This window comes from Oryzias latipes, chromosome 16 (assembly GCF_053564925.1).
Source record: "Oryzias latipes strain Hd-rR chromosome 16, Olatipes_Hd-rR_3.1".
In the NCBI taxonomy this organism is placed as follows: Eukaryota; Metazoa; Chordata; class Actinopteri; order Beloniformes; family Adrianichthyidae; genus Oryzias; species Oryzias latipes.
Genome location: NC_136252.1, coordinates 36380484 through 36407142, shown reverse-complemented (window position 1 = coordinate 36407142; position 26659 = coordinate 36380484). Strand labels below are relative to the sequence as shown.

Here is a 26659-nt window from a genome sequence, read left to right as displayed (position 1 = left end):
TAACAGCCATGCTGATCTTTATTGTCTTCTCTAGAAACAATGAAGTTACGTTTTTTTGATGAACTTCACCGGCTACCGTGAAGGACCTGGTTTACTTCAGTCATTAGCACCTTCTGGATGGTTTCCCATCCTTTTCGTTGTGGATCAGGGAAACAGTGAAGAACGTTGTTCTGATGATCTGAGACATAAAGATTGTGGCAATCGTTTCCCTCAAAGTTCTTGTCTGGAATGTTCCAAACGGACACAAACACTTCTGTAAGATAATAAAGTTTATTCACATAAAGTTGTTTCTTTTCTGCAAGATTTTCAATCAGACGGCATTTTAAAAGATCAATGAAAACACATTTTAACATGTTAACACGTTGACCAGTGCACTAATGTTAGCACATTCACATGAGTGCACTGGTCTCACCACTTACTGCACTGTGGGGACATTCCCTGTCAAGCTCCTGAAAGGGGTTTCTGTATATGACAATAGAACATGTGTTGGAATTCACCACGCCATGTTGATATGAACTTAGTAGAATTCAGTTAACTGTAAAAAGTGCATTCATATTATTATAGTTTGAACTTCTGCATTGACCAGGAGCTCTTTGGCAGCCACTGGTCATCCAAAGGAAACGATACTCTTTCACACAAAGTCTTGGCAGAAACCAAAAACGCTTCCTTTGGTCATCAGTCCCCGTTACAATCGGAGACCTTCTCCGCCAGAATCTCTTGAAAGGTGGAGAGCTGTTTCATCTGCTCCGTCTGCATCGAGTGTCTCCTCATCAGTTTTTTCTTCATCTTGAAGTCAGGACCACGTTTTGGTGAAGCTGGTGCCACTGGGACCAAGATCTTGTGCCCTGAGTGGACTGGGGACGTTGCTTTTCCATTTGCACGGATGTCAGGAATGGTTCTCTGTGGGTTGATGTTAAGTGGGGGCAGAAAACCATGCCTGGTGTGAGACATGTGGTCCAGCAACAGGGTTCCAGATCCCCGGCGCTCCAAGAGTCCTGGGGGATGCCGCCTTATGATCATGGGGGACACTGAGTTAGGGATGTTTTCCAGGGACTCCCTAGATGAACTTGTAACCAGTGACAGGGGGGAAGCGTTTAACCTCCTACGCTCCACAGACAGCCGTCCGGAGTCCGGTGATCCTGGAATGGACTCTGGAGAGAGGTGAGTGTCCGACTCGTAGTGATCCATTCGTGTGAGTTTTGGGTGAGCCAGGGCCCGGGACACCATAGCATTGTCCTGGGGCTCTGGAGCAGTGTTCCTGCGGTACAAGGTTTGATGCTGCTGGACTTTTTCAGCCCAGGAGGTTGCAGATAAGGCAGCACTATCCTCAGAGCAAGACCGGTCAATTGGTTTAGGGGAGCAGGGGTCATGAGTTTCAATGCTGTGCCGTCTGGACAGAAGAGGTCTGACTGGCTCTGTGATGTTCAAACCGTTCATCTCAGTGCTGACATCATGGCTGCTCTCCTCTTTCAGACCACAGTCTACTCGTTCCTGAAAAAGGCTGCTCAGCACCGAAGGGGCCACCAAACCCCAGGGCTCAGAGTTAAGTCTCTTCAGCAGTTTACGAGGTGGCAGCCTTTTGTCCCCTGGGGGCCGGGTTGAAGGTAAAGGTAATGCAGGAGTTAGTGCAAAACTGAAGATCTGGTTCTTGCCTTCACTTTGGTGTCCTGCAGGTGAGGAGGTGGAAATCTCCACTTCAGAAGGAGACATGCAGGCTGGAGACAGCTTGTCAATAATGCCTGGGGAGGGGGGTGAGTTGAGATACTGTTTTGTCTTCTTGGTACCTAATGGAGACGTGTCAGTTGTGATGATGATCACCTCTTTCCCTTTAGCTTTGCAGGCATCTAGCAGCACCTGCAGTGTGTCACGGTCTTCTCTGTTGATGGCGTGCACAAGAGCTGAGGCGCCAGAGTAGTCCTTGAGGCTGGGATCAGCTCCATTCTCCAGCAGCAGAGAAACCACCTCCTTTCCCGCCTGCTTGTCGCAGGCATGCATTAAAGCCGTACGTCCGGTCTTATCAGGGATGTTGGGGTCAGCTCCTTTCTCCAGCAGGTACCGGACTATTTTCTGCCTTGTCTGTGGATCGTCATACTCAGCCAAGCAGGCCGCACAGATGGGAGTCTCTCCACGCTCATTACCCTCATTGATGTAAGCTCCGCCCTCCAGCAGCAGGCGGGTCAGTCTCAGCTTTCCCTGGAAAACTGCTTTGAGGAGGGCATTTCCCTCAGTCTGTTGAGGTCCTCCATCTCCCATGATCCTTTGTCACACCTCACACCTCCTGCCACTTGAAGCCAGCACAACACTGCCTGAGCATGCTCCTAGAGAAGTTACATGACCTGCAGGAGAAAAACACAGAGGTCAGTTTGGAAAAACGTGTGAACAGATGAAACTGAGCAGAAACGGGGATGATTAGCTGAGAAAGAATGAGGAGCCAATTAGAATAACCCTTTTCAAGTTTTTAAGTAGTATTCCAGTGTGATTTCAGGGTGGTATTCCAGAAAGCAGGTTATGCTAGTTACCACGGTAATTTTGAAGCTAAGGAAGTGGAAAGCCTCAGCTTTCAGTTCCAAAAATGGAGGTATGTTTCAGGGTATGTCAAGCTCAGATAATACCTTTTCCACCGTGAGAGGGTGATAGGACCACATATGGATGTTGGAAAGATTAACTTTTTTACATTGATTTAACTTAATTGAATCGGTGAATTCAAAAGGGGCCGAAGTCCACAATTTTTCAAAATAGAGATATGTTTTATGGTCTTCAAGGGAAAAGCTATCTGATTATGTGCAAAAACGTCCCAAGTCTGTTGTAATGTATTGAGTATGCATGGCATTTAAAATGCATTGAGTGCAAGAGAGGCCCAATTCCTGGACTTGGGCCTCTCTTGCATGGGTTTAGCTTTATCCCACAGATGGCAGCACTAGTAATCCAATATGGCAGCGCCCCTGTTTAATTTCAGAATCAGAATCAGAAATACTTTATTGATCCCACACGTGGGATATTTGTTTGTCACCATAGCAACTGACAGCAGAGGGGGAAAAAAGACTTAGAATGAAATAAAAAAACAAGAACAAAGAAAATGTAGCATAAATGCAAACATCACGGTAGTATAATTTAAAAAGCTATTTACAGAACAGTGCAGGTGAAAAGATGTGCAAAAGAAATGTGCAAAAAGAAGAGAAAGCAAGTACCTAAGAGATACAGCCAGATGGCCATACCTGAAGCACTGGAAACTGCCAAACAAAGGCTCCTAGCCTTGAGCAGCCGCCTAAAGAGGTACACAAGAGACAATGAAGCCAGACGAATAAACAGGCTGTTCACAACTCAGCCTGCAAAAGTGTACACTCAGTGGGAGGGTCAAAACAGCCGAGCAGACCCACCAAGGCTAGAAACTGAACAGTACTGGAAAAGTATATGGGAGAAAGAGACAGCACACAACAGCAATGCCCAGTGGCTGGTCTCTCTGAGAAAAGAACATAGCAACCTCCCTGAACAGAATCCAGTAACCATCACAGTGGCAGACATCCAAGAAAGAGTCTCAGGGATGAAGAACTGGACAGCACCGGGCCCTGACATGATACATGCCAACTGACTAAAGAAACTCACCGCACTCCACGAGTGCCTGGCAGCACAAATGAACCAGCTGCTAAGTGATGGGACTCACCCTGATCCAGAAGGATCCCTCAAAGGGTGCAGTCCCATCCAACTACCGGCCAATAACCTGTCTCTCCACAACATGGAAGCTCATGTCAGGCATCATTGCAACCAAGATAAATAGGCACATGGATCAATACATGAGCAACACACAGAAGGGCATTGATAGAGACTGCAGAGGAGCCAAAGGAGCTGGATTGATTAAAAGAAGGCCTATGACTCGATGCCACACACATGGATCACTGAATGCTTGGAGCTGTACAACATCAACATGACTCTAAGAGCCTTCATAGGAAACTCAATGAAGCTGTGGAAAACCACCCTTGAAGCCAATGGGAAGCCACTTGCACAAGTGTCCATCAAATGTGGGATATACCAAGGTGATGCTCTGTCCCCACTGCTGTTCTGCATGGGTCTGAACCCCTTCAGCCAAATAATCACCAAGACTGGCTATGGATACCGACTCAGAAATGGGGCCAACATCAGTCACCTCCTCTACATGGATGACATCAAGCTATATGCTAAGAGCGAGCGTGACATTGACTCCCTGATTCACACCACCAGGATCTACAGTACTGACATTGGGATGTCATTCGGGCTCGAGAAATGTAGCCGGATGGTGACAAAGAGAGGCAATGTAGTCCGCACAGGAGGGGTCTCACTCCCAGAAGGAACAATAGCAGACATTGAGGACAGTTACAAGTACCTTGGAATTCCGCAGGCAAATGGCAACCTGGAGCAGGCAACAAGGAAAGCTGCAACAGCTAAATATCTCCAACGGGTAAAGCAAGTCCTGCGAAGCCAGCTCAATGGCAAAAATAAGACCAAGGCAATAAACAGCTATGCTCACCATGCATGGAGGGTTCGATCCCAAATCCAGCACCCTGAGACTGTATGGTAGCCGCAAGGAAGGAGGCAGAGGACTAGTGAGCGTAGAAGCCACAATCCAGGATGAAACATCCAAGATGCATGAATACATCAAGCTGAAGGCCCCAACTGACAGTGTGCTCAGTGAATGTCTCAGGCAATGGAGAGCAGAGGATACAGTGCTGGAGGACAGATCCTCATGGGAGGACGAACCCCTGCAGGGGATGTACCACCGGACCATAACTGAAGTGGCTGATATCAAAAAGTCCTACCAATGGCTAGAAAGGGCTGGCCTACAGGACAGCACTGAGGCACTCATCCTGGCAGCTCAGGAACAAGCCCTGAGCACCAGAGCCATAGAGGCTCAGATCTACCACACCAGACAAGACCCAAGGTGTAGATCTACCACACCAGATAAGACCCAAGGTGTAGATCTACACCAGACAAGACCCAAGGTGTAGATCTACCACACCAGACAAGACCCAAGGTGTAGATCTACCACACCAGACAAGACCCAAGGTGTAGGCTGTGCAAAGAGGCGCCTGAAACAATCCAGCACATAACTGCAGGATGTAAGATGCTGGCAGGGAAAGCACACATGGAGCGCCACAATCAAGTGGCTGGAATAATATACAGGAACATGTGTGCAGAATATGGACTGGAAACCCCAAGGTCAAAATGGGAAACACCTCCGAAGGTGGTAGAGAATGAGAGGGAAAAGATCCTGTGGGACTTCCAGATCCAGACTGATAGGATGGTAATGGAGAACCAACCAGACATTGTAGTGGTGGATAAAGAACAGAGGAAAGCCGTTGTGGTGGATGTGGCAATATATATATATAACAGCTAAGATACTGGGCAGTTTCTCAAGCTCCCAGGCTTCTGGTAGAGGACCCGAGCTGGTGTGAGAAACCACCTGCGGAAGGGTGAGAGGGGCAGTATATATGTAAAACCAGGTTGGTTATGGTGCAATATCGCATGTAGCTACCTGATCTTTACTGTTACGACCCTTGTCATATTTGTGTATGTTTTTTATTTGTATTTGATGTTTTGTATGTTGAGTGTTCGTGTAGGTGGGTGAAAGTACTTTTGTATGTGTGTAAGTTCTGTTTTTTTCAGGTGACCTGGATTGCTGCACCAAGGCCTTGTGGCTGCCCAGGATTGGAAGATGAGTGACTGGTACTGGTGCTTTGATTGATTGATGGCTCCACGTGATTGGAGGATGGGACTTTAAAAACCTGGCATCTCCACACCCCCATGGGGGGGGGGGGGGGGGGGGGGTCTTTGGCTGGAGTTTCTGTCTGTCCTTCCCCCCACTGACAAAACTTAAGTGTTTGTGTGAGGCCTTTTGGCTGTGTAAACTCCTTTGTGAAGCTTAGCTTCTTGGTGTAGCTTGTATTAGGATTTTTGTTGTGTTTGTAGAGCAGTACGGGTGAACTGCCATTTTGTTTGACTGTTTTCTCCTGTTTTGGTTGAGGTTCAGGGAGACAGGTCAGACTCTGTCGTTTATTTTTACGTTGGTTTCTGGAAAGTTAGGTACAGTAGATCCCTTGGCATTTGAGTTAGTTCTGTTTTGTTTATTATTTTGGCCTGTGTTCACCCTGAAGTTAGATGCTCCTTTTTCTTTCCTTTTGTCACCTTTACATTTGGGACAATAAATCCTTATTGGAACAGAAATTGGTTTCCACAGCTTTATTAAATTTGGTGGTTTTTGAGGGCTTACCTCTTGCCTTTTGGGTCATTTTCTTATTTTATTCTTCTTTGTGTTATGCCCCACACCCCTAGACATAGGGTCCATAACAGTACCCTAACTGCTACCTAATCTGGGACTGCTACCTGATTGGTCCCTACATGCACAACCATTACGTCACTTTTGCCAAAGCATTTTAAAGTCATAGTATATTTTAAGATGTTAATAACTATAATATCGTATTGTGACGGGAGGCAGGAGAGGACGGAGGCGTTTGTTCACCGCTTCTCCACCTTGGACTCAGCTTTTTCTCTCTTTTTCCCCCTCTTTTTATTTATTTATTTTTCTCTCACTCAACTGGAGTGACAAACACTAGCTGAGCGACATCATCTGGAAGCGGGAAACTCCAAACAGCACCAGGCATCGTGTTCAAGTACTCCGTTTCCCAGTTATTGGCTCTTAACTGGCGGTTACCTCCACCTCCCCTGTGAAACAGCTTGGACTTCTGCGACGACCTCGAAATGTCTATAGAAAAATACCCTCCATTTGGTCCCTGGCCTCACGTCATCAGAACACTGACGCACCTGCATCACGTAGCAGCCATCAGACCCCCCCCTCTTTGAGGAGCTCTGGGCTAAACAGAAAACATGGAGTGGACTGCACTGTGCTAAGGAGTCTACAGCTGCATCAACCATCAGATCTGCCTCATGCCAAAATGGAGTTATTTAATGCACACATCTCTTTCAAACAAAACCCTCCTTGTCCATGATCATATTTTGGATAAAAAACTGGACTTTGTGCCTGGTTGAATCTTGGCACAGAACAGGGGACTTCTCAGTGCTAAATGAAGCCTGCCCCCAAGGTTACAGCTACATGGAGAAAGCCCGCAGTTCTGGACGTGGGGGTGTGGCTTAGCCGTCATTCACCGGGCTGATCTAAAACTTTCTCCACTATCACTGCCTGACTTTTCTTCCATGGAATGTCTAAACCTCCATATGTCAGAACAATGTTTCTTATATATCGGCCCCCCAAGCCAAATTCATTATTTCTGCCTGAAATACATGTTCTACTTACATCACTCTGCTCCATGTCAACCAACATTGTTATTATTGGTGATGTAAATATTCATGTGGACAACCATAAACCATCTACATAAAAATGCTCCAAACTCCACTGCAGCTCCATCCCATCTCACCGCATGCCTTGAGGAGATAAAGACGTGGAACAGCAACTTCCTACAGCTAAACAGCAGCAAAACCGAGGCACTCCTTGTTGGCCCCCCCAGCAGATAATTTCCTCCTCAATATCCCAGTTCACTTTCAGCAGTCATATCATCACTGTTTCCTCCTCAGTCACCATCCTAGGAGTACAGTTTGACCCTCAGCTAAACTTTAACAACCACATAAAGGATCTGTAACCCTTGTTCTATCCTAGGCAGGTTACCGTTGGGAGTTGGGTCATCTAGACCCACTAGACAGAGCTCTGAACCTTTTTTCTTCAATGATTTGTGATCTTCACTGGTGTCCATGGATTACATGAAATCTTTCCACCTTTATCCACCTTTGTCATGGTAGGGAGAACACGTCAATGGAAGGTGGATAAAGGTGGAAAGATACAGATATGAGTGAGATTAATAAAATTTAGCCTAAATTACAAAGGGGGTTTATTCAAATATAGACCCAGTGTGTCAAACATTTCACAACCCCTATTGTAACTTTAAAATCTGTCCGACACGAGGCTTTCAGCTCTCATCTGTCTGCTCTGCTGTTGGACAGACAGGACAAGTAAAAAAAAAACAACGGCATTTTCATGGATTCTAATGATGTGGAACAACATCTCATTCAGAAAACAGATTTTCTTTCTTTACGTTCAGTGGATGACACGTTAACATATCAGGTCATCTGCTGTAGCCGCACAGGTGGGAATTTCACCTGGAAGATTCAAAACTACATGCACACACATGCACACACATGCACACATGCAAACATGCACACACATGCATACATGCTCTCACATGCACTCGTAAGCACACATGCACACACATGCATACATGCTCTCACATGCACACACATGCAAACATGCACACACAAGCACACATGCACACACATGGATACATGCAAACTCATGCATACATGCACACATTTATACTGGCACACATGCACACATGCTCTCACATGCACACACATGCACTCGCATGCAACCATGCACACACAAGCACACATGCACACACATGGATAGATGCAAACTCATGCATACATGCACACATTTATACTGGCACACATGCACACATGCTCTCACATGCACACACATGCACACATGCACTCGCATGCAAACATGCGTACAAGTGTGCATTAATACATGTAAACATGTATGTCCAGAGAGAAAGTTTCATGCAGATAACCTGTTAGCCGTTCAGGGCTGACGGCTTGAACATCGTGACGTAAGGCCCTGAGTCACGTGACGAACAATGTGGTATTTGGAGGAATGCGGCTCCCCGCCTCACGTCACTGCGCCGCGGTGACGTGAACATTCTATATTTAACATCTGCGCTTAAGTTTTCGTGCTCGTGCGCGTTTGTCAGCGCGTGACCTGAGTGCGCATGCACAAATAAAGATGTGATTTAGCCGAACCCTCTACGGCGTTGGTGTCGAACTGGCCTGTAGGTCGGGGAGGAGGATGGAGACATTATGGAGGCTGCAGTGATGGGAGGGGGTGGGGGGGGGTGGGGGGGGCTGCACGCTTCGCAGTCTTACCGCGTGGAAGCTGCCGATCCTTCCTCCGCTGTGGACCCACCGGACTGTTCCACCGGACCGCCTGACTGCACCGACAGTTGTTCTTCGCCTCCACAGTCCAACGCTCCGACCACATTCACGGCCCGCTGCCTCCCGCCCCCTCCACGCGCGTGCACATCGATGACGGAATGCGGAAACAGGTGCGGATCCGAGCACGCAGCTCTGTCACCATGGCAACAGCTCACCTCTACTTCCTAACTCGCAGGTGAGTTTCTGTGTAAAATCCCCGGTGGGCTTTCTCCGTCTGAACATCGGGATTCTGGAGAGGAGGAGGTCCGGGAGACCAGCAGGCCTCCTCTGGAAGGAGAGTCACAGGAGCATCCCTGATCTGATGGACATCTGCAGGTGCAGCTTCTTCTGCTTCCTGTAGGGGGCAGCACCCTGACTGATACCTGCTTAAGCCTTTTATAGTAAACTTGGTCCATATATCATGTATTACTCTGGCACTCTAAGATTTTCTTTATCAAATATGAGTTCTTTTCACAGCTCATATTTCTACCTGGAAGTTGTTTTGAAGAATCTATATCCTGCTCTTTCTTAAACCTTTCATTCTATATATATATATATATATATATATATATATATATATATATATATATATATATATATATATATATATATATATATATATATATATATATATATATATATATATATATATATACTTCTATATGATAATATCCTTTGACACAACAAAGAACCATTTTTCTAAATTATTATGAGTTATTTTCAGATCATTTTCCATCCCGGAAGTTAGACGACTTAATCTCTAAAACTCCGCCTTTATCTCCTTGTGGGCGCCGCCCATTTTATGACGCCATCTTAGAGTCAGTCTCGGCAGCGTGTCTGCGTTTTGACCACGAAAACAAACATCAGAACTTTTACAAAGATGGATGTTCAGATTGTTCATAGAGAATAAAAGTGTTTAACCGATCACCGCTAGCTCCATGGAGAAAGTGGGCGTGTCTGTTAGCTTGGGTGCGGAGCTGACAGTGCAAACTCTTCCTGGAAGGGACGGTTTCTCACTTTGTGATGTCACAACGTGAGGACCCACTCATTTTGGTGGATAGAGAGGGGCTGGTGCTCAGAGAGCAGGTTCTTAGAGGAAAACTCGGAAATGTGTGAATGGATCAAAATACGGCTTTGGGGTTGATTTCGGGAGGAATGAAGATTAAAATACACGTAAAAGTTTAAAGAATTGATTTTGCACCATGTAGACCAGGTCTGGCCAACCCTGGTCCTCAGGAGCCCCAACTCTAGTTTCCAGCTCTCTCTGGACTCCTGGATGCTGCCAACCTAATCCAGGTTTGTTCAGTCAACCAGGATGTGGAATTAGCCGTGTGAATCAGCTGCAAGCTGGTCAGGGAGAACTGGAGGCAGGGTGGAGGCTCTTGAGGACCAGAGTTGGCCCTTTAACCTATAAATGCTCGTGAAGGGAAGACGGTGCATCCTTTCTACATTCACACTCTGCATGAGTGTAAACATGACGGGGTAAAAATCAGAGTATGGAAAAAAAAAATTTAAAGCCGCAAGCGGCATTGTATGGCCCGCAGACACAACCCGCCTTCCACGCCCAAGTCTACGCACCACCGCCGCCCTCACCACGCTCACCGCCCTCCCCGCCTACCTTTGATCAAGGCTAGTCAAAGCTGCATTTGCTAACTCTGCTAGCAATGCTAATGTGGCTAAAAGTGCTAGAATTACGAGCAGCATCAACAACTCTTTCAGAAAAACACACTACCTAAAATGCTAATTATGCTAACTATGCTAACTATGCTAATGTGGCTAAAAGTGCTAGCATAGCAATCAGCATCATCAACTCTCTCAGAAAAACACATTGCTGAAAATGCTAAATATGCTAACTATGCTAGCTATTCTAATATAGCTAAAAGTGCTAGGATAGCAATCAGCATCATCAAATGACTCAAAAAAACACATTGCCCCATTGGTGAGAGCTATATGTCATTAGTTAGCAAAAAAACACTTTTTCCAAAATGCCGGCTTTTCTGTTGATTTTATCTCCATAGCAACCATTTTGTGTTTTGGTCGCCTCGGGAGGAGGAAAATATCGACGTCAGTTTCAGACGAATCACGAAAAGTAAACTTTTGTTGTCCTTAGCAACAGTGGTTTTATGCTAACCACGCCCACATACCTCATATGTCCATGTCCAGTGTTTTTCAATGTATTCAGTTTCAGGCATAAATGCATGCATTCAAATTTCACAGTATTCCATTGAATAACATGAGAGTTATAACAGTGCGCCACTTTGCTAGCTTGCCACGAGCACGCCGTTCAAAATCTACAACTTTTAATTCCAACATTTTGTCCACATCACCTTGCTATGGATGCCTGAGAAGTTACGAGACGATGGCAAAAAATCCCTAGGACGAGTTTTCGTTTGTATGTAGCGCTAAAGCTATGTAGCTTTTTTTTTAAATGCAGGATGGCGGCCTTTTCCCAAGGTCAAAGGTCAACGACACTTCTGTGGTGTTTGTAGACTGGAGCTGGCAGCAAGTGTGTGCAATTTCGTGAAAATCGCTCCGACATAAGTGTCGTTTTCCCATATCGTGGGAAAACACAAAAATCGCCAATTCTCAGAGTTCGCCACAAAATGGCCGCCAGGCCGTAGGTCGTGTGGCCGCCCCGTAATGATTTAAAAACTTTTTGGGGATATCCCCAACACGTGTGTTTGGGTTTCGCAACTGTATTTTGAGGTACATTTTGTTCTGCCCCATACGCGATTTTCGGCCCATTCATTTTTTTGACGGGATCGCTGGCCGTGATGTTATCGTCTTCGGGGGGGTGACGTTGACTTTGTGGAAAATTCAGTTGCAATTTATCCCAAGTGTGTGCACGTTTTGGTGACTTTTCGAGCATGCGGCGGGGGTCACATTCTCGCTGCAAGGCGGCGAAGTCGTCGTTCCAACTGCGAAAACAATCTGGTCCTTGCAGTCAGTGACTGCTGCTGCGGGCCATAATAAACCTGCCAGAAGGGAGTCGTCTTTGCTGAGCCGCTCTTTAGGCCTAAATGGGGGCAGAAAAGAAGTAAAGCACCACATTGATGGACGTCAGGAAGACACGTCTGAGCTCTGATGTTTGCAGTTTGGGCACCACTTTGTTGTCATTAACCTGCTACCTTTAGGGGGCGCCACCGCAACTCTTCCACACTCACACCAACTACTATCGTGTCTTCCGTCTCTACATCCATGAACCTCCATTTAGCTCCAGCTGTAAATGTGATGAAGGTCCAGAAGATGCTGGACCGACAGCAAACGTCCAGAAAGACATTTTAATTTGGTAACTGGATCAAACTATTGTGGCTAAAACTCCAGTCTGTCAAAAATAAAAGATGTCAACACTGTTGCTACTATGGAAACATGGTTTCCTTAGTAACTGATGAGCACACACATACATACACACACCCAGACACACAAGTAGACACAGAAACCCAAAGTTCTCCTTAAACACATGTGGTGTTGATGAATCTGACATAGGGTCCACTGATCTTCCCTGAATCCACAGGTGCATTCTGGGAACTTCTGCTAATCTGCTAAAAATAAAAGCTGTGTTTAAAGAAAGGCCTTCAGAAGTTTGTTCTACTGCCAGACCAGCCTTGTTACGTTCACGTGCACACTCTGTGCATGTGAAGATCAATTACTTAGAGGTCACACTTGTAATGTTCTGTTCAAAGATGGTGCAGTGCGATTCATGTCCTCTCCCTCTTTCCAGATTCCAGTTGGCTCCTCTCTGCTCCTCCTCCTACACTTGGCTGTGGACCCCCCCCCTCAGGCTCGTCTGGCGCCCCCAGCCGTCCCCCAACTTCATCTGGATGAAGCTCGTCTGCTGGACTATTTAAACATGTAGTTGTAGAGTTAGATCAGTTAAGTCTCTCTCAGAGATCTGGTAATCGCCTGTTCGTCCTGGGGGAGGATCCCTCCTTCATGTGGCCCCGCCCTGAGAAGGAGGGTCTAAGGGCAGGGATGCCCAGTTTAGTTTAGTCTGTTTAGTTCAGTTTAGTATTTTCCTATTGAATTCATGATCTTTATGAATGTATGTTTATTTTACAAATACCGGGATGAACCCCGTTGACGCGACGGTTGTGAATTGGGGCTATACAAATCAAATTGAAGTGAATTCGTGTTCTGAACACGTACAGGGATGAGAACCTGCCCCGACAAACAGGGATTCTGTTTTTGCCTAATTTCACCAGCAAGGATTCACACGCACCTCATTTTCAGGAACAGACAACCTCAACATTTGAGATGCTTCTTCATGGAAGCTGCTGAACTTTAGCTGCTGTTTAGATTTTTAGGACAGTGATTTTCATCAAACTCAAACAGAGCTGCTTTTTTCAGCAGAATGAGCAGCTGATTGCGTTGTTGGAGATAAACTACAGACGTCAAAGGCCACAAACGGATGAAGTCAGTGAACCCGGGTATGTTTACACAACCTGATCTAGCCAGTCGTGGTGAAGAGACTCTCATTGCCTCCTCCTCCTCCTGCTGCCCATCCAGGTTCTGAAACTCAACAATGCACACCAAGGGAAACTGGTGAGAAATCTTCCCTTTCTCCACTGTCTCCTTGTTATCTTGTCATCCGAGATTAACATCTGTGTGTTACTGACAGATCCGCACAGACACCGGCCCTCAGGGTCAGTATGCGCCTGTCGTAGACTGAACTCAAGCTTTCTCCTTTTTATTCAAGCCCCAAATCATTTCAGAAGCAGAAACTCTGATACAGACAGAGATGTTCTCACAGGAAGGTCAGTTTGTCTCCATGCTGTCAGGTGGCTGTTATTGTGACAGAAACATGTGAATTGAAGTTGGGGATCTTTAACCAACAGTCATACATTTGTCTTTATCACTTGCTGTTTATCTGGACAGACCTGAAAAACAGCAACGAGAAACCTGCAGCAGAGCATTGTTTTTATGGACCAGTGAACTGTCCTGAACATTTGAACCGGGTCACCAGGCAGTGGTGGCCTGAAGATAAAGATATGACAGCACGTACTGGATCAGACCCTGGAGTAACAGCGTCTTTAACCATTTTAGAGCTGGAGGTCTGAAATAGGAGATAAGACAACAAACAGTCCTTCAGTTCTGCTGTTTGACCTCTGCTCTGTCTTGTCAACATGTTCTCGCTTCAACAGCTGTTGCTCTTTTGAAGACTACAAGCTGACCACCGAATGGCTGATGAACCAGACAAGTCATCGTCCCAAGGTGGCAATAATCTGTGGATCAGGACTTGGACTGTTGGCTGATGGTGCCTCCAACAAACAAACCTTCAGGTACCAGGACATCCCCAACTTTCCCATCAGCACAGGTAAGTGGCTGCAGCCTAGAGGCAGCTTCTCCCACATCAAAGACCTTTCATTGGTACAGGTGTGAATCATTTATCAATAGACATGCAAACATTTGCCCTGAGATCCACATTCATAGACCTAACAGAAAGTTTACCACAGCCCGATGAGAACATCCAAATTTCCATGTATGGTTTACTTTTCCAGCCCCAGGCATCCTTCAGTAAACTCAAAGACCATTTCTCTCTGTTCGGCACCAAAGAACGTCTTTGACAGCTCACAAACATCATGAAGGTTCAAGGAGAAGCTTGGGTTCAGTTCATTCTTATGAAGCTCCTTCTTCGTCCGGGACAAAGGCTGTTGTTGGGTTGATGGGGGGTTAAATCCACCAAATGGTTCCCGAGCGCGGCTGTGTCTGCAGCTCACCGCACCCCCAGGGGAGGGGTCAAATGCGGAGAACAAATTTCACACACCTATATGTGTGAAATAATAATAATTTGTGAGAATTTAATAATACGAAAAGAGGGATTTTTTATGTGGATTTTTGTAAGCACAAATGATCCAATTGTCTGCCGACCACCGACCCCCACCTCTTCCCCCATAGCCCGTGGCCATGGTATCTTTCCCAAAAACCTTTCCACAAAGAGAGATCTTCAAAAGAAGAATAAGATGTGCAGAACAAAGGCCATGAATCTTTGGTGGTCAGGTTCTGGGCTGTGTGTGATCCGCTTGGGCCATCGATGAATAAACCCCAGAGATGTCATTAAGAGCCAGACCGTTCCAAAGATTCATTCCTGGTGGAAAGCAAGCAGAAGAAGGGTCGGTGAAACATTTGGTATGCAACCCCTGAAGAGTTAATGATGATTCAAAATATCTTTTGAATTTATATAGTAAAAACGAATGTGATGTTTAGCATTAATCATGAGTTAAACTGAATTGTGAACTTGTGATTTATCCCTTATGCTATCCTAGGCACTTTCACCACAGTTCCTGGAAGTGAGGACAGACTTCCTCATTGAAAATGTGTCAGAGCCTTGCTTTAGCATGATTTCCTTGTCTTTCAGTTCCAGGTCATGATGGCTGTCTGGTCTTTGGGACAATTGAGGACAGATCTTGTGTCTTCATGAAGGGTCACTTCCACCTGTATGAAGGTTACACCCTTTGTCAGGTAAGTCTTCACTGATTTGCCTGACTAAGAAGTAGGACAATACAGTTATTAGGTCGAATTGAAAACGTGAGAGCTGTTGCACACTACCAAGACCGGGAATGAAGCTAGAATTCTACAGATATCTGCCTGAATTTATTTTTAATTTGTGCCTAGTATTTGTACCATAGTATAGTGTGATACTGATCTTTTCTCTCTGACTGCTCTCAGTTCAGTCAGTCTGTTCCAATATTTGACTTTTCATGCACTTCCTGTAAGATGCTTTTCTAGAAAAACATTCATATCTTTTCAGTTATGCAGATGACACCCAGCTCTGCATCTCCACCCACCTCTACCCTCTGTCTTCATGCTTTCTTGACTACCAGTAGACTCCAACTAAACAGCTAGTCTACTAGTTAGCACCAAACCAACTTCAAGCAGTGCTCCCAGTTTATCAGTATTGATTGATGCTTCTCTCCTAACTGGTAAAAACCTGCACCATCTTTATTCTGACATGTTCACATGTTCATCTGGTCCCTGTAACGTGAACCATTTAGGACCCCCCCCCCCCCCCCCCCCCCAACACACACATAGTTCACAGTCTAGTCACGTGACAATTGCAACTCTTTACTGTTTGGTCTTTCAGAAAACTATCTACAAACTCAAACTTCTTCAAACCTCAGCAGTCTGGATAATAATGAAAACTCCATCCAGCTGTTCCATTACACCTGTTCTCCAGCATCTCCACTAGCTCCCAACTATTTATTGGATCCAATGCAATGCAAATCATCCTTAACCACACGTTGCTCCTGGTGCTTACAGGTTGGCCAGTGTTTGGCATCAGAGCTGCCATCAGTGTGTTAATGTGTGTGTGTTGTGAGTATGACTGGAAAGCGCTTTGGGCCTTCTAAGACGGTAGTAAAACGCTATGGAAGTAGACGCCATTTACCATCCAATGCAACAATATATATTTTCTTTAATCTACAAGATTGCTTGCAGTTACACTCCTTTTTCTCCTCACCCATTTCCTCCATTACTAGAGCTGGCTGGACATCCAGAGCCTCTTCATTGGACTTTTTCACCAACTATGTGGCTCTGATAAGTTCAGCTGCTTTGTTTTTTGACTACCAGGTTCCCGCCAACATTTCCAGTTTCAGTTCAGCTTCACTCTTTAAGACAAAACTGCAAACTCTTCGTGAGTGTCCCTTTGTTCTTTGGTTGAATATTTTCTTTATCTATCGGCTGCACGGATGGCCGGGGACAGCATCCCATCTGGCCTGGGGGGTCAGTGTCCCTGTGGTGCTGGTTCTGTGCTGGACCTGTTTCTCTTTTCCAACATTAAGGGAGCCAGGTCAGTCCATGCTCACCATTCCGTTTCTCGTAGGCATCCTCCTCCTTGATTACGGTTAGACCCTGCCGTTGCTCTCTGCTGACCTTAGTTTTCTGAAGTTAAATATTTCTCGACTCTCGTCTGTGAAAACTTCTTGGATAGGAGGCTTGAACTTCAGACTACGTCCAGACAAGACTTTGTTCTTTTTTTAACCTTTAATTTACCTGGAAGTCCCTTGAGATAAAATCTCTTTTATGAGAGAGACCTGACCAAGAGGCATTGACACACATAAAAACAGATAAACATTAAACATGAAAAGAAAACTTAACAAGTCCTTAAGTCCTTCATAGAGGTCCACCTGAAGCTCCCCAAGGAAGAAGTCCAGAAGATCTCCTTCCACAGGGTTCACCGGCTCGGAGGAAAAAGGCCGGACAATCAGCGTCCCCGTCCTATTGTTGCTAAATTTGAACATTATAAACAAAAGGAGCTGGTAAAAAGCAGAGGGCGAGAGCTGAAAGACACACATTATAGCGTGAATGATTAGTTTCCAGGCGAGATCCTCCGCCGGCGGAAAATACTCTTCCCGCTGAGGAGGAAGCACCTGTCTGCTGGAGCACGCGCGGTGGTTGCCGTTGATAAACTTTTTGTGAATGGCAAGCTGTTCCGGGACCCCGAGGTAACACCCTGGCTGTGCTGAAGGCTTTCAGAGGCGCACTGACATCTGCGCTGCCCAGAAGAAACCCGCAAACTTATTTAACTGAATGGGAAATAATCGGATCATCAATAATCCACACCTCTCAGGAAAACTGTCTTTTCTTTCTCTCACATTCATGTTTCTGTTGTTGTTTCGTTGTTTTTGTTTTTTGTTCTTTCTCTTTCCCTCTCTCTTTTCTCTTGCCCCCCCCCCTTCCCATGTTCTCATATGTGAATCAGGTAAAGTCAACGCAACCACGGTGAGTATTTATTTATGCACGGAACGGGCGCGCGCGCATACTAGCGCGCATAAGAGCACACACACATTGATAAACTGCAAAAACCTCACTTAGGCTCACACAGGACGCACGCAACATGCAGCTCACAGCTAAGACACGTTCACCCACAACGCATAGCGCTTGTCAGTGTAGCAGGAACGCACAGCGTGCACGCGCACACGGACGGGCACACGCACTATTTAGCCTTGCACTCTCCCGGTTAGAACAGCTATGAACAGTCTTAACATCGTTAGCTGGAATGTGCACGGACTTGGTTCTGGGCCAAAGAGATTGAAAGTGTTAAATCACCTGAATGATCTTAAAGCAGATATAGCTCTGCTGCAGGAGACCCATTTATCTTTATCAGCTGGTCATCTCCTGTGCTGTTCCCAGTATCCAGTTATGTATTCTGCCAGTTTCAACTCCAAACAACGAGGAGTTGCTGTTTTAATTAATAAAAATCTTAATTTTACTCATAAGGATACAGTTACTGACCCAGAAGGCAGATTTGTAATCATTAATATATCCATTCAGAATAAGGACTTTTGTATAGCGAGTGTATACGGTCCTAATTTTGACGACTCTTCCTTCTTTCACAGATTCTTCACCTCACTCTCAGTTCACTCTGACTCCACAATCATAATAGGAGGAGACGTCAACCTTGTTTTGGACCCTGAACTTGACAGACTCAGCACAGCAGCAAACCAGCGTACATGGCAGTCTGCAAGTATTCTAAAGCAGTACATGAATGATCTGGGTCTCTGCGACGCTTGGCGCTCATGTCATCCAAGCACTAAGGGGTTCACCTTTTTTTCTCCAGTTCACCATTCACAATCTCGTTTAGATTATTTATTAGTCAGTAACTCCCTTTTGAAAGAAATTGAAAGTTCCAACATTCATCCAATTATTATCAGTGACCATGCACCAGTTTCTGTTACTATTTCAAGGGAAGTACCCAGACCCTCGGGTTCAACCTGGAGGTTTAATACATCTCTGTTAAAAGACCAGGAATTTATTGAATTCTTTAAAAAAGAGTGGGCAACCTTCTTAGAATTCAACGATACTTCTGAAATATCACCAAGTATTCTTTGGGAAGCAGCAAAAGCAGTCATGAGAGGGAAAATCATCTCTTATTCAACGCATAAAAAACGCAAGGAGAAAGCAGATTTATTAGAATTAGAAAATAAAATAAAAACTCTGGAGACTGCTTATAATGCTTCTGCACAGGAACACATACTCGGGGACCTGAAAAATTTAAAGCTGCAGTTAAATGACATCATCAATAAAAAAACACAATTCCAGATACAAAGGCTATGACTGGAAAGATATGAAAACTCAAATAAATCTGGCAAATTTCTAGCTAATCAGCTTAAAATTAATAAAGAAAAATCAACAATCACTTCGATTATGGACCAAACAGGGAATGTCACCCATGACCCGGTAAAAATTAATAATGCGTTTAAAGACTTTTATCAAAACTTATACACTCCACAGATCAATCCATCAGAACAAAGCATCAACTCATTTCTCAACAATATAAACCTGCCCAAGTTAAACGAAGATCAAATCACAAATTTAGACTCTCCGCTCTCGTTGTCTGAGCTTCATGAAGCTCTGTCACTTATGCCTAATGGTAAAGCACCAGGGCCTGACGGCTTTCCTGCAGAGTTTTATAAGGAATTCTGGGAACAACTGGCACCAACGTTTTATAAAACGGTAAAATTTATCAATGAAAGCCAATCTCTAACACCTAACATGAACTCTGCCAACATTATCCTTCTTCTAAAACCAGACAAAGACCCCACGAGTCCTTCAAGCTATCACCCCATTTCTTTAATTATTGCAGATGTAAAAATTATCTGCAAAGCACTAGCACAGAGAATAGAAAAAGTCACTCCTCACATAATTCACTTTGATCAAACTGGATTCATCAAAGGCAGACACTCGGATGACAATGTCCGCAGACTCGTTAACATAATAGACTTTGCCACCATCAAAAACCAGGAAATGACTATACTATCACTGGATGCTGAAAAAGCCTTTGATAGAGTAAACTGGAACTTCCTCATTGCTGCCCTCCATAAGTTTGGGTTTGGAGAAACATTCATCAATTGGATCAAAATATTATATCACAACCCCAATGCATCAGTTAGAACTAATAAACAGACTTCCAACAGGTTTTTTCTTGGAAGAGGAACTAGACAGGGTTGCCCACTCTCCCCCTCTCTTTTTGCAATATTTATCGAGCCTCTAGCTGCAGCAATAAGACAGAATGAGAGTATTAAAGGAATTAAAACCAAACACAGCCATCATAAAATTAGTCTCTATGCAGATGACATATTACTGTTTTTAAGTAATATACATTCTGTAAATGAAACGGCAACAATCATTAATGAATTCTCTTCTATATCAGACTATTCCATTAATTGGAATAAATCTGTTTTATTACCACTGAACAGTAATGCGGAGCAAGGACTCACAATACCAGTTAAATCAGGCAATATAAAATATCTAGGTATTTATTTTTCCCCCAAAATATCAGAACTGGTGCAGCTAAACTACACCCCATTACTGAAAAACATACAGGACGATCTAACACGCTGGACCAACCTGCCTTTGTCCCTTATGGGCAAGGTAGCCACGGTTAAAATGAAAATCTTACCCAAAGTTAATTATCTCTTCTCAATGATTCCCACACAACCGCCATTAAAATGGTTCAAAACATTAGACTCATCCATATCAAGCTTTCTATGGAACAACAAACCTGCAAGAATTAGTCTAAAAACTTTAAAATCTGCAAAAAGCTGTGGAGGATTAGAATTACCTAACTTCCACAATTACTTTCTTGCAAATAGATTACAATATATCTTAAAATGGTTAAAAAATAATCCAGAAACCAACTCATGGTTAGACTTGGAACAGGCGTTATGTGGAAAGATCAACCTGTCAGATCTTCCATTTATTAGTCAAATAGTTAAAAAACAGGATTGTTTCAAAAGTATTAATATAAATGCCACTTTAACAGCCTGGTGGGAATTTCTCAAAATATCAAAATCATCAATTCAACCGTGCAAAATGACACCCATCTGGAACAACCCAGACATCCTCATAAACAAAAAAATTATCCACTTCCCAGCTTGGCAAGCAGGGGGCATAAAACAACTAGAGCACATAATTATTGATAGAAGATTCATAACTCTCCAGGAACTTCAAGACAAACATGGAATATATAACTTCTTGGAATATCAGCAACTTAAATCAATTATTACTAAAAAGTTTAAATACAGAGACAACGATTTAAAGCTACCAGATGTAGTTACCACTCTGATCAATTTCTCAATGAATAAAACTCTCTCCAAAATATACAAACTTTTATGTAATTTAGATAACAATATTTCACTTCCGACAACAAAATGGGATGCGGATTTGAGCATCAGCACAGATGAAAGTTTTTGGTCAGAACTTTGTCTAAACACCTTTAAAATGACAAAAAGTCCAAATCTGCAGCTAATCCATTTCAAAACTCTTCACAGAATTTACTACACTGGACAGAGGATGTTCAAGATGGGTCTCAGTAACTCAGACATTTGCCAGCACTGTGACAGTAATCTATCCGACAATTACATGCATGCACTATGGTTCTGCACGCCTGTCCAGGCTCTCTGGCGGCAGGTATGTGCCGATCTATCAGTCTGGCTTAAGGTTTCAATCACAGCTTCACCGTCACTTTGTGTGCTTGGTGACATGAGTGCCATCGATATAGAAGGAGGATTAGGCTCTATCATTTACATAACTCTTTGCATTGCTAAAAAAACTATTTTAATAAATTGGAAAAGCAAAAAAAATATAAACATAAGTCAACACAGAAATCTGCTGCTTGATCATATCAGCTTGGAAAAAATGTCAGCCCAAAGTTCAAGTAACTTTGAAAGAATTCGGTCTCTCTGGTCTCCCATAGCTAACTCCGTGACTTAGGGGGTGGGGGGGGCATGGTCGTCGCTGCTCCTTGCCTTTCTGCCGTGGGCCGGGGTGGGGGTCGGGGCCTCCGGTGCCTGGCCGGGGGTGGTGGGGGCTCCGTTGGTCGGGGGGTCGGGTCCGGCGCCTGGGTGGGGCGGCCTGGGGCGCTGCGTGGTCCTCTGGGCTTGGGTGTGGGGGTGCGTGGTGGGGGGGTGGGGGTCTGGCGTGGCTTGGGGGGGTGGTCCCTTTGCCTGTGCTGGGGGGGATTGGCGGGGGGCGCTGCTCGGGGGGGGGGGCCCAGCGGCGCTGGATGGGCTTCCCGTCTACACCTGGGGCTGGGATCGGCCCTTCCCTGGCTCTGGGGCGGGACGGGACAACCCTCTTGGGGCCCCCCAAGAGGGTTGCCCCCCCTGCCCCGTACCACTATTGGTACGGGGCAGGGGGGGTTGACGGGTCGGGGTCTCCGCTGAGGCCATCGGCGGTTTCCCCGGCCGGTTGGCTGCCTCGGTCCCGTCGAGGCCTGACCAGAGCTCTTCTAGGGCCGGCGTTTGGGGGTGGGGGCCTGGGCTTGCTCCGGGGGGGGGGGGGCGGCGCTTTCTGGCTCCCCTCTCTCTGTGTGGGGGTGGTGGTGCTGGGCCTGGGGTGTCTGCGCCTCCGGGGGTGGGGCCCCGGGGCTGGGTGGGCCTGGCCCCCTTGCTGGGGGGGGGGGGGCGGGGGACGGCTGTTTGACCACCAGGGGACAGTCTATCATCTGTCCCCAACTTACCCCCTTCCTCATATATCCTCATAATAGGGTGAGGGGGTGGGGGGCTTAGCCTGCGATGAGCCTTGGGGGGGGGGTTTACTAGGCAGTGGCCCCCCTCCTGTGGTTGCCGTATGGAGTGGGCCCCCCCTCTTTCGGTTTTATTTGCACCTTAGACATGTAGGGCCCTTGGTAGGGGGGGTGCTTGGACATCACTGCCAGCAAGCAGCGGATGTCCTCCTAGCACCCTACCCGCCAATTTTAACCGCACCTTAGACATTTAGGGCCCCTTGGTGGGGAGGGTGAGGGGACGTCACTGTGAGTAATCAGGAGATGTCCCCTTAGTGCCCTACCCGCCAATTTTAACCGCACCCCCCTTAGTACACACACCCCTCCCCCCTCAATATATACATCCCAACATAAACACACACACATGCACACACACACTCTCTCAAACACACATACACGCACACACATTTTGCAAGGAAGGTGGGACCTAGGACCATCTGTCCCCTGCCTCTTCCCTGGTGGGGGGTACGGGCCCCTTTGCAACGGCGGCTGTGTCCCCTGGGTGCCGGCTTCCTGGGCCCGGCGGTGCTCTCTCCGCGCGGTGGGGGGGTTCACAATACATCTGAGCCGGGGGTGTTCGTGTCCCTGGGGGGTGGGTTCTGGTCCTTGCTCCTGAGTGCTGGGCCCCGCCAAATTTCCAACTGTGGCCGAGCCTGGTCGGGCCATATTTACAACACCCCTTGTGGGCCCTCTTTTTTCCCCGGGGTTCCCCCCTCCTGGGCGGGGGCGGCGGGCCCCTGCCTCGCTCCTCCCTGGACCAACCGTGGGCCGGGCGGATGGCTGCCTGGAGTGCGGAGTGGGTCTCCCTTGGGGGGTCCTGGCTCGTACCTGGGGTTGGGGCGGGGGGATGCCCGGAACTCCTGGGTGGTGGTGGGGTGCTCGTCTGGGGCTGTGGGCGTCCTTCTCCGGTGGGGCCCTGCGTTGGGTTCTCCCGGCGCGGCGGGGGGGGCTGCTCTCCTGGTTGGGCTGGGGCGGCGCCCTCTTTCCCTCCGTGCCTCCCTGCTCTCTGGCTCTGGGGGCCTTGCGGCGGCCCTGCTGGCCCTGGCCTGGGTGGCGGGCTTGGTCGCCCGGGCGGCGGTTGTTCCCTGCCGGTTCCCGTGTGGCGTTGGGGGGATTCCGGCTGCCGCTGCTGGTGCGGTGGGGGTCTTGGGGTGGGGATGGCTGGGCACTCTCCCTCCTTCTTTTCACGTTCCACCATCCATTTTAGAAGAACATAAACACTCACCTGAGCACAGGTGTTAGCTCAACAGACTGAATGACTGAAATATTTCACACTAGTTGGTTTTAAGGCATAAGTATGCGTGTGAACACTATCTGTTTTGTGTACATGTCGACAGGTGGACATTTTTGCAACTAACAGGTGTGTTTATAACATTTGAGTGTGTGTGTGGACAGGCTCCGCCCCTTTTTTTTTTTTTTTTACATTTAAACCTTACCATAATGATTAACAACCAGTAAACTTGTTGCTTTATGCTGCTTCATGGTCTTACCCCCCTTCCCCTCCTATTATCACCCTCCTACCCCCCCCTCTCTAACATCCCTTTCTCTTCTTCCCCTCTTTCCTTTTCCGTCCGGTCCAACACCAAAGATTTTCAGACATGTTTGAAATTAATAAAGTTTGGCCTCAATTACAAAAGGGGTTTATTCAGTCATACCTTTGGTTTGTCTGAAGATTAATAACCCCTCTTGTTAAAGTAAAATATGTCCAACCCAAGAGGCCCTCAACTCTCATCTGACTGCCCAGCTGTTGGACAGGACAAGTTGGGGAAAAAAAAAAAACATGAAAAGAAAACTAATATAAAATTAGCTGAAGAATAACATACACTCTTGGGTCACACACTCAGAAAGATTTGTTTTAAGCAGCTCAGGAAAACGTTCCTGCAGTCACAGATTTGAGCGCTATTCCACGAGAGACGAGCGGCAGAGGAAAAGGCAGTTTTCCCAAGATCTGTGTGGATCCAAAGAGGAGAACCGGAGTGAGGAGCGGGAGTATCCACTGTCAGCAGGAGACAGGAGGCGGCAGGAGTATGACGGTGGTTTTCCACAGAGCCAGTGTCTTTGCTGTCTGAGGATGAGTGAAAGTCCAGCCGGTGGAGAGCAGAACTGAATGTCCCCATAATCCAGAACGGGGAGGAAGGAGGTCTGATCAAGTCTTTTTCTCACAGCAGAGTTCAGACAGGCTTTGTTTCTGGAATAAAAGCCCAGCAGAGCCTTCAGGGTTTTCAGCAGATGATCAATGTGAGATGTAAAGGATCATCTATCCACACACCCAGATATTTACAAGAAGAGACTTTTTCAAATCCCACTCCTTCCATAGTTTGAATACCAGCCTGTAAAACATTTTATTAAGGTTATCCAGTTGGTCTTTTTTGCATCAAGGACCAGCTTCAGCTGTTGGATTGAAAACTGAAACAGCTGGAAAGCACCCGGGAGCTCATTCACAGCACAACTGGTGGAAGAGGCAGTTGTGCAGATGAGAGTATCATCTGCATATAGATGGAACTTTGCATCTGGTAACTGACTACCCAAGTTGTTTAAAAAATAGTGAAAAGCACAGGGCCAAAAATCAACCCTTGCAGAACTCCGTTGCTGATGTTCATGAAGTCTGATTTGACACCATTTCTTTGGAGAGCAGTAAAGGTCTGCCTCTCTCTTGTCAGGTGACATTTCCAGTGAGGATCTTTAAGCTGATGGGGGTGGAGTTGGTGCTTGTCACGAATGCCTCTGGAGGAATATGCCCAGATTTTAAGGTCGGAGACATCATGATCATTAAAGATCACATCAATCTACCAGGTTTCGCCGGACAGCATCCACTTTGTGGCCCCAACGACGAGCGGTGAGACATCCAGAGAGACCAGAAACTTTTTCATCTATTTCACACATCTCAGGATAAACAAAAATTTCAAGTTAGATGTGAAAAAAGTGATCAGAAAGTTTTCGGCCTGTCCACAGCTATGAGGGATTTCTGCCTAACCTTCTGGGTTGTTCTGATCTGTGTGTCTCCAGGTTTGGGATCAGGTTCCCATGCATGTCGGATGCCTACAGCAAAGACATGAGAAGTGTGGTGGTTGACATAAGCACTGAGCTTGGCTGCAGCGACTTTATCAGAGAGGGCGTGTACTGCATGGTTAGCGGACCAAACTTTGAGACTATTGCTGAGGCCCGGATGCTGTGGATTCTAGGCTGTGACTCTGTGGGTAAGACCAGAACCTTAAACCCCTGAGATGTGACCTTCATGACAGACAGAAAGCCTCAGGATGGATGAGGTAACCTTCAGATCAGACAGAGGAGACTTTACCCTGGATGTTTACCAGGCTCGCTGTTTTTCTGGTTGTCCTTCATTTCCCAGATTCTCTTTTTTCCACCGTGGTCCTTCATCTCCTTTTTTCTTCTTCTGTCTCCTCAGGCATGAGTATGGTTCCTGAGGTGACTGTGGCCAAACACTGTGGGCTGCAGGTGGTTGCACTCTCCCTCATCACTAATAAGGTATTTTGCTGAGTCTGGAACGTGTTACCACCCTATGACAGGTGTGAGACATGCTTGTGTTCTTCTCCAGGTGTCTCTGGATTATAGTCGGGAGGAGAAAGTGAACCACGAGGAGGTTCTGGAGATCTGTAAAATGAGAGCCGAGCTTCTACAGAAACTGGTCACCTCCCTGATCAGTCGCTTCAACCAGCAGCAGATTATCAACACAAACTAAATTGACGATCTCCCTGCAGGGTGTCAGACAGAAGCTTTCCTCATAAATGCTCTCATTTTGCTTTTCTGGCTCCTGTGTGTTTTTTGGGCTTTGGGTTGGTCGACGCTTCAGTTTTGTTGAATGTTTTCCATCTAACTATTTTTTTCTGAATCTGCTGAGTGGGGTCAGCTGCCTCCTATTGGAGGGTGAGGGTGGGGGTCAGTGGGTTTTCCCCCATTGGTCTAGCACTGTTGGGTCATGGGGCGGTTGAGCGGGTCGGGGTGTGACTTTTCTTGTGTGAATCAAAGTACAGTGGGTGTAAAGCTTTTTCTGTCATTTTTCAAAGACCATATGAGATCCAGTTTGATCCGGTTCTGCTGTTTCGGGGTCTGTGATAGTGCAGCGCTCAAACCTTCAAGGCCATATGAAGGTTGGGGGGGGGGGACTTTTGGGTGGAGCTTTCAGGG

The 26659-nt window shown here is 46.3% G+C and overlaps 2 protein-coding genes across 8 annotated transcripts; one reads left to right on the top strand and one right to left on the bottom strand.

Moving 5' to 3' along the window:
• Positions 1–251: 251 nt before the first annotated feature.
• Positions 252–9101, bottom strand: ankrd34a (ankyrin repeat domain 34A). 4 transcript variants are annotated; one of them, XM_078933754.1, is made up of 3 exons: positions 8962–9101; positions 3189–3265; positions 252–2336 (listed from the first exon to the last, which is right to left on the bottom strand). In XM_078933754.1, the coding sequence occupies exon 3, from the start codon at positions 2251–2253 to the stop codon at positions 676–678; it is 1578 nt and encodes a 525-aa protein (XP_078789880.1). In that variant the 5' UTR covers positions 2254–2336; positions 3189–3265; positions 8962–9101; the 3' UTR covers positions 252–675. The 4 variants fall into 4 exon arrangements, with proteins under 4 accessions (XP_078789880.1, XP_023819641.1, XP_023819640.1 ...); XM_023963873.2 differs by having other exon boundaries at positions 3216–3265; XM_023963872.2 differs by lacking the exon at positions 3189–3265.
• Positions 9102–9205: 104 nt separating this feature from the next.
• Positions 9206–26274, top strand: pnp4b (purine nucleoside phosphorylase 4b). Of its 4 annotated transcripts, XM_078933758.1 has the most exons (11): positions 9206–9345; positions 12731–12881; positions 13360–13436; positions 13516–13551; positions 13628–13652; positions 14151–14323; positions 15365–15468; positions 25174–25349; positions 25520–25710; positions 25920–25999; positions 26070–26274. In XM_078933758.1, the coding sequence occupies exons 3-11, from the start codon at positions 13418–13420 to the stop codon at positions 26211–26213; spliced, it is 948 nt and encodes a 315-aa protein (XP_078789884.1). In that variant the 5' UTR covers positions 9206–9345; positions 12731–12881; positions 13360–13417; the 3' UTR covers positions 26214–26274. The 4 variants fall into 4 exon arrangements, with proteins under 4 accessions (XP_078789884.1, XP_023819644.1, XP_078789885.1 ...); XM_023963876.2 differs by lacking the exon at positions 13628–13652 and having other exon boundaries at positions 12731–13436; XM_078933759.1 differs by lacking the exons at positions 9206–9345; positions 13628–13652 and having other exon boundaries at positions 12808–12881.
• The last annotated feature ends 385 nt before the right edge of the window (positions 26275–26659 follow it).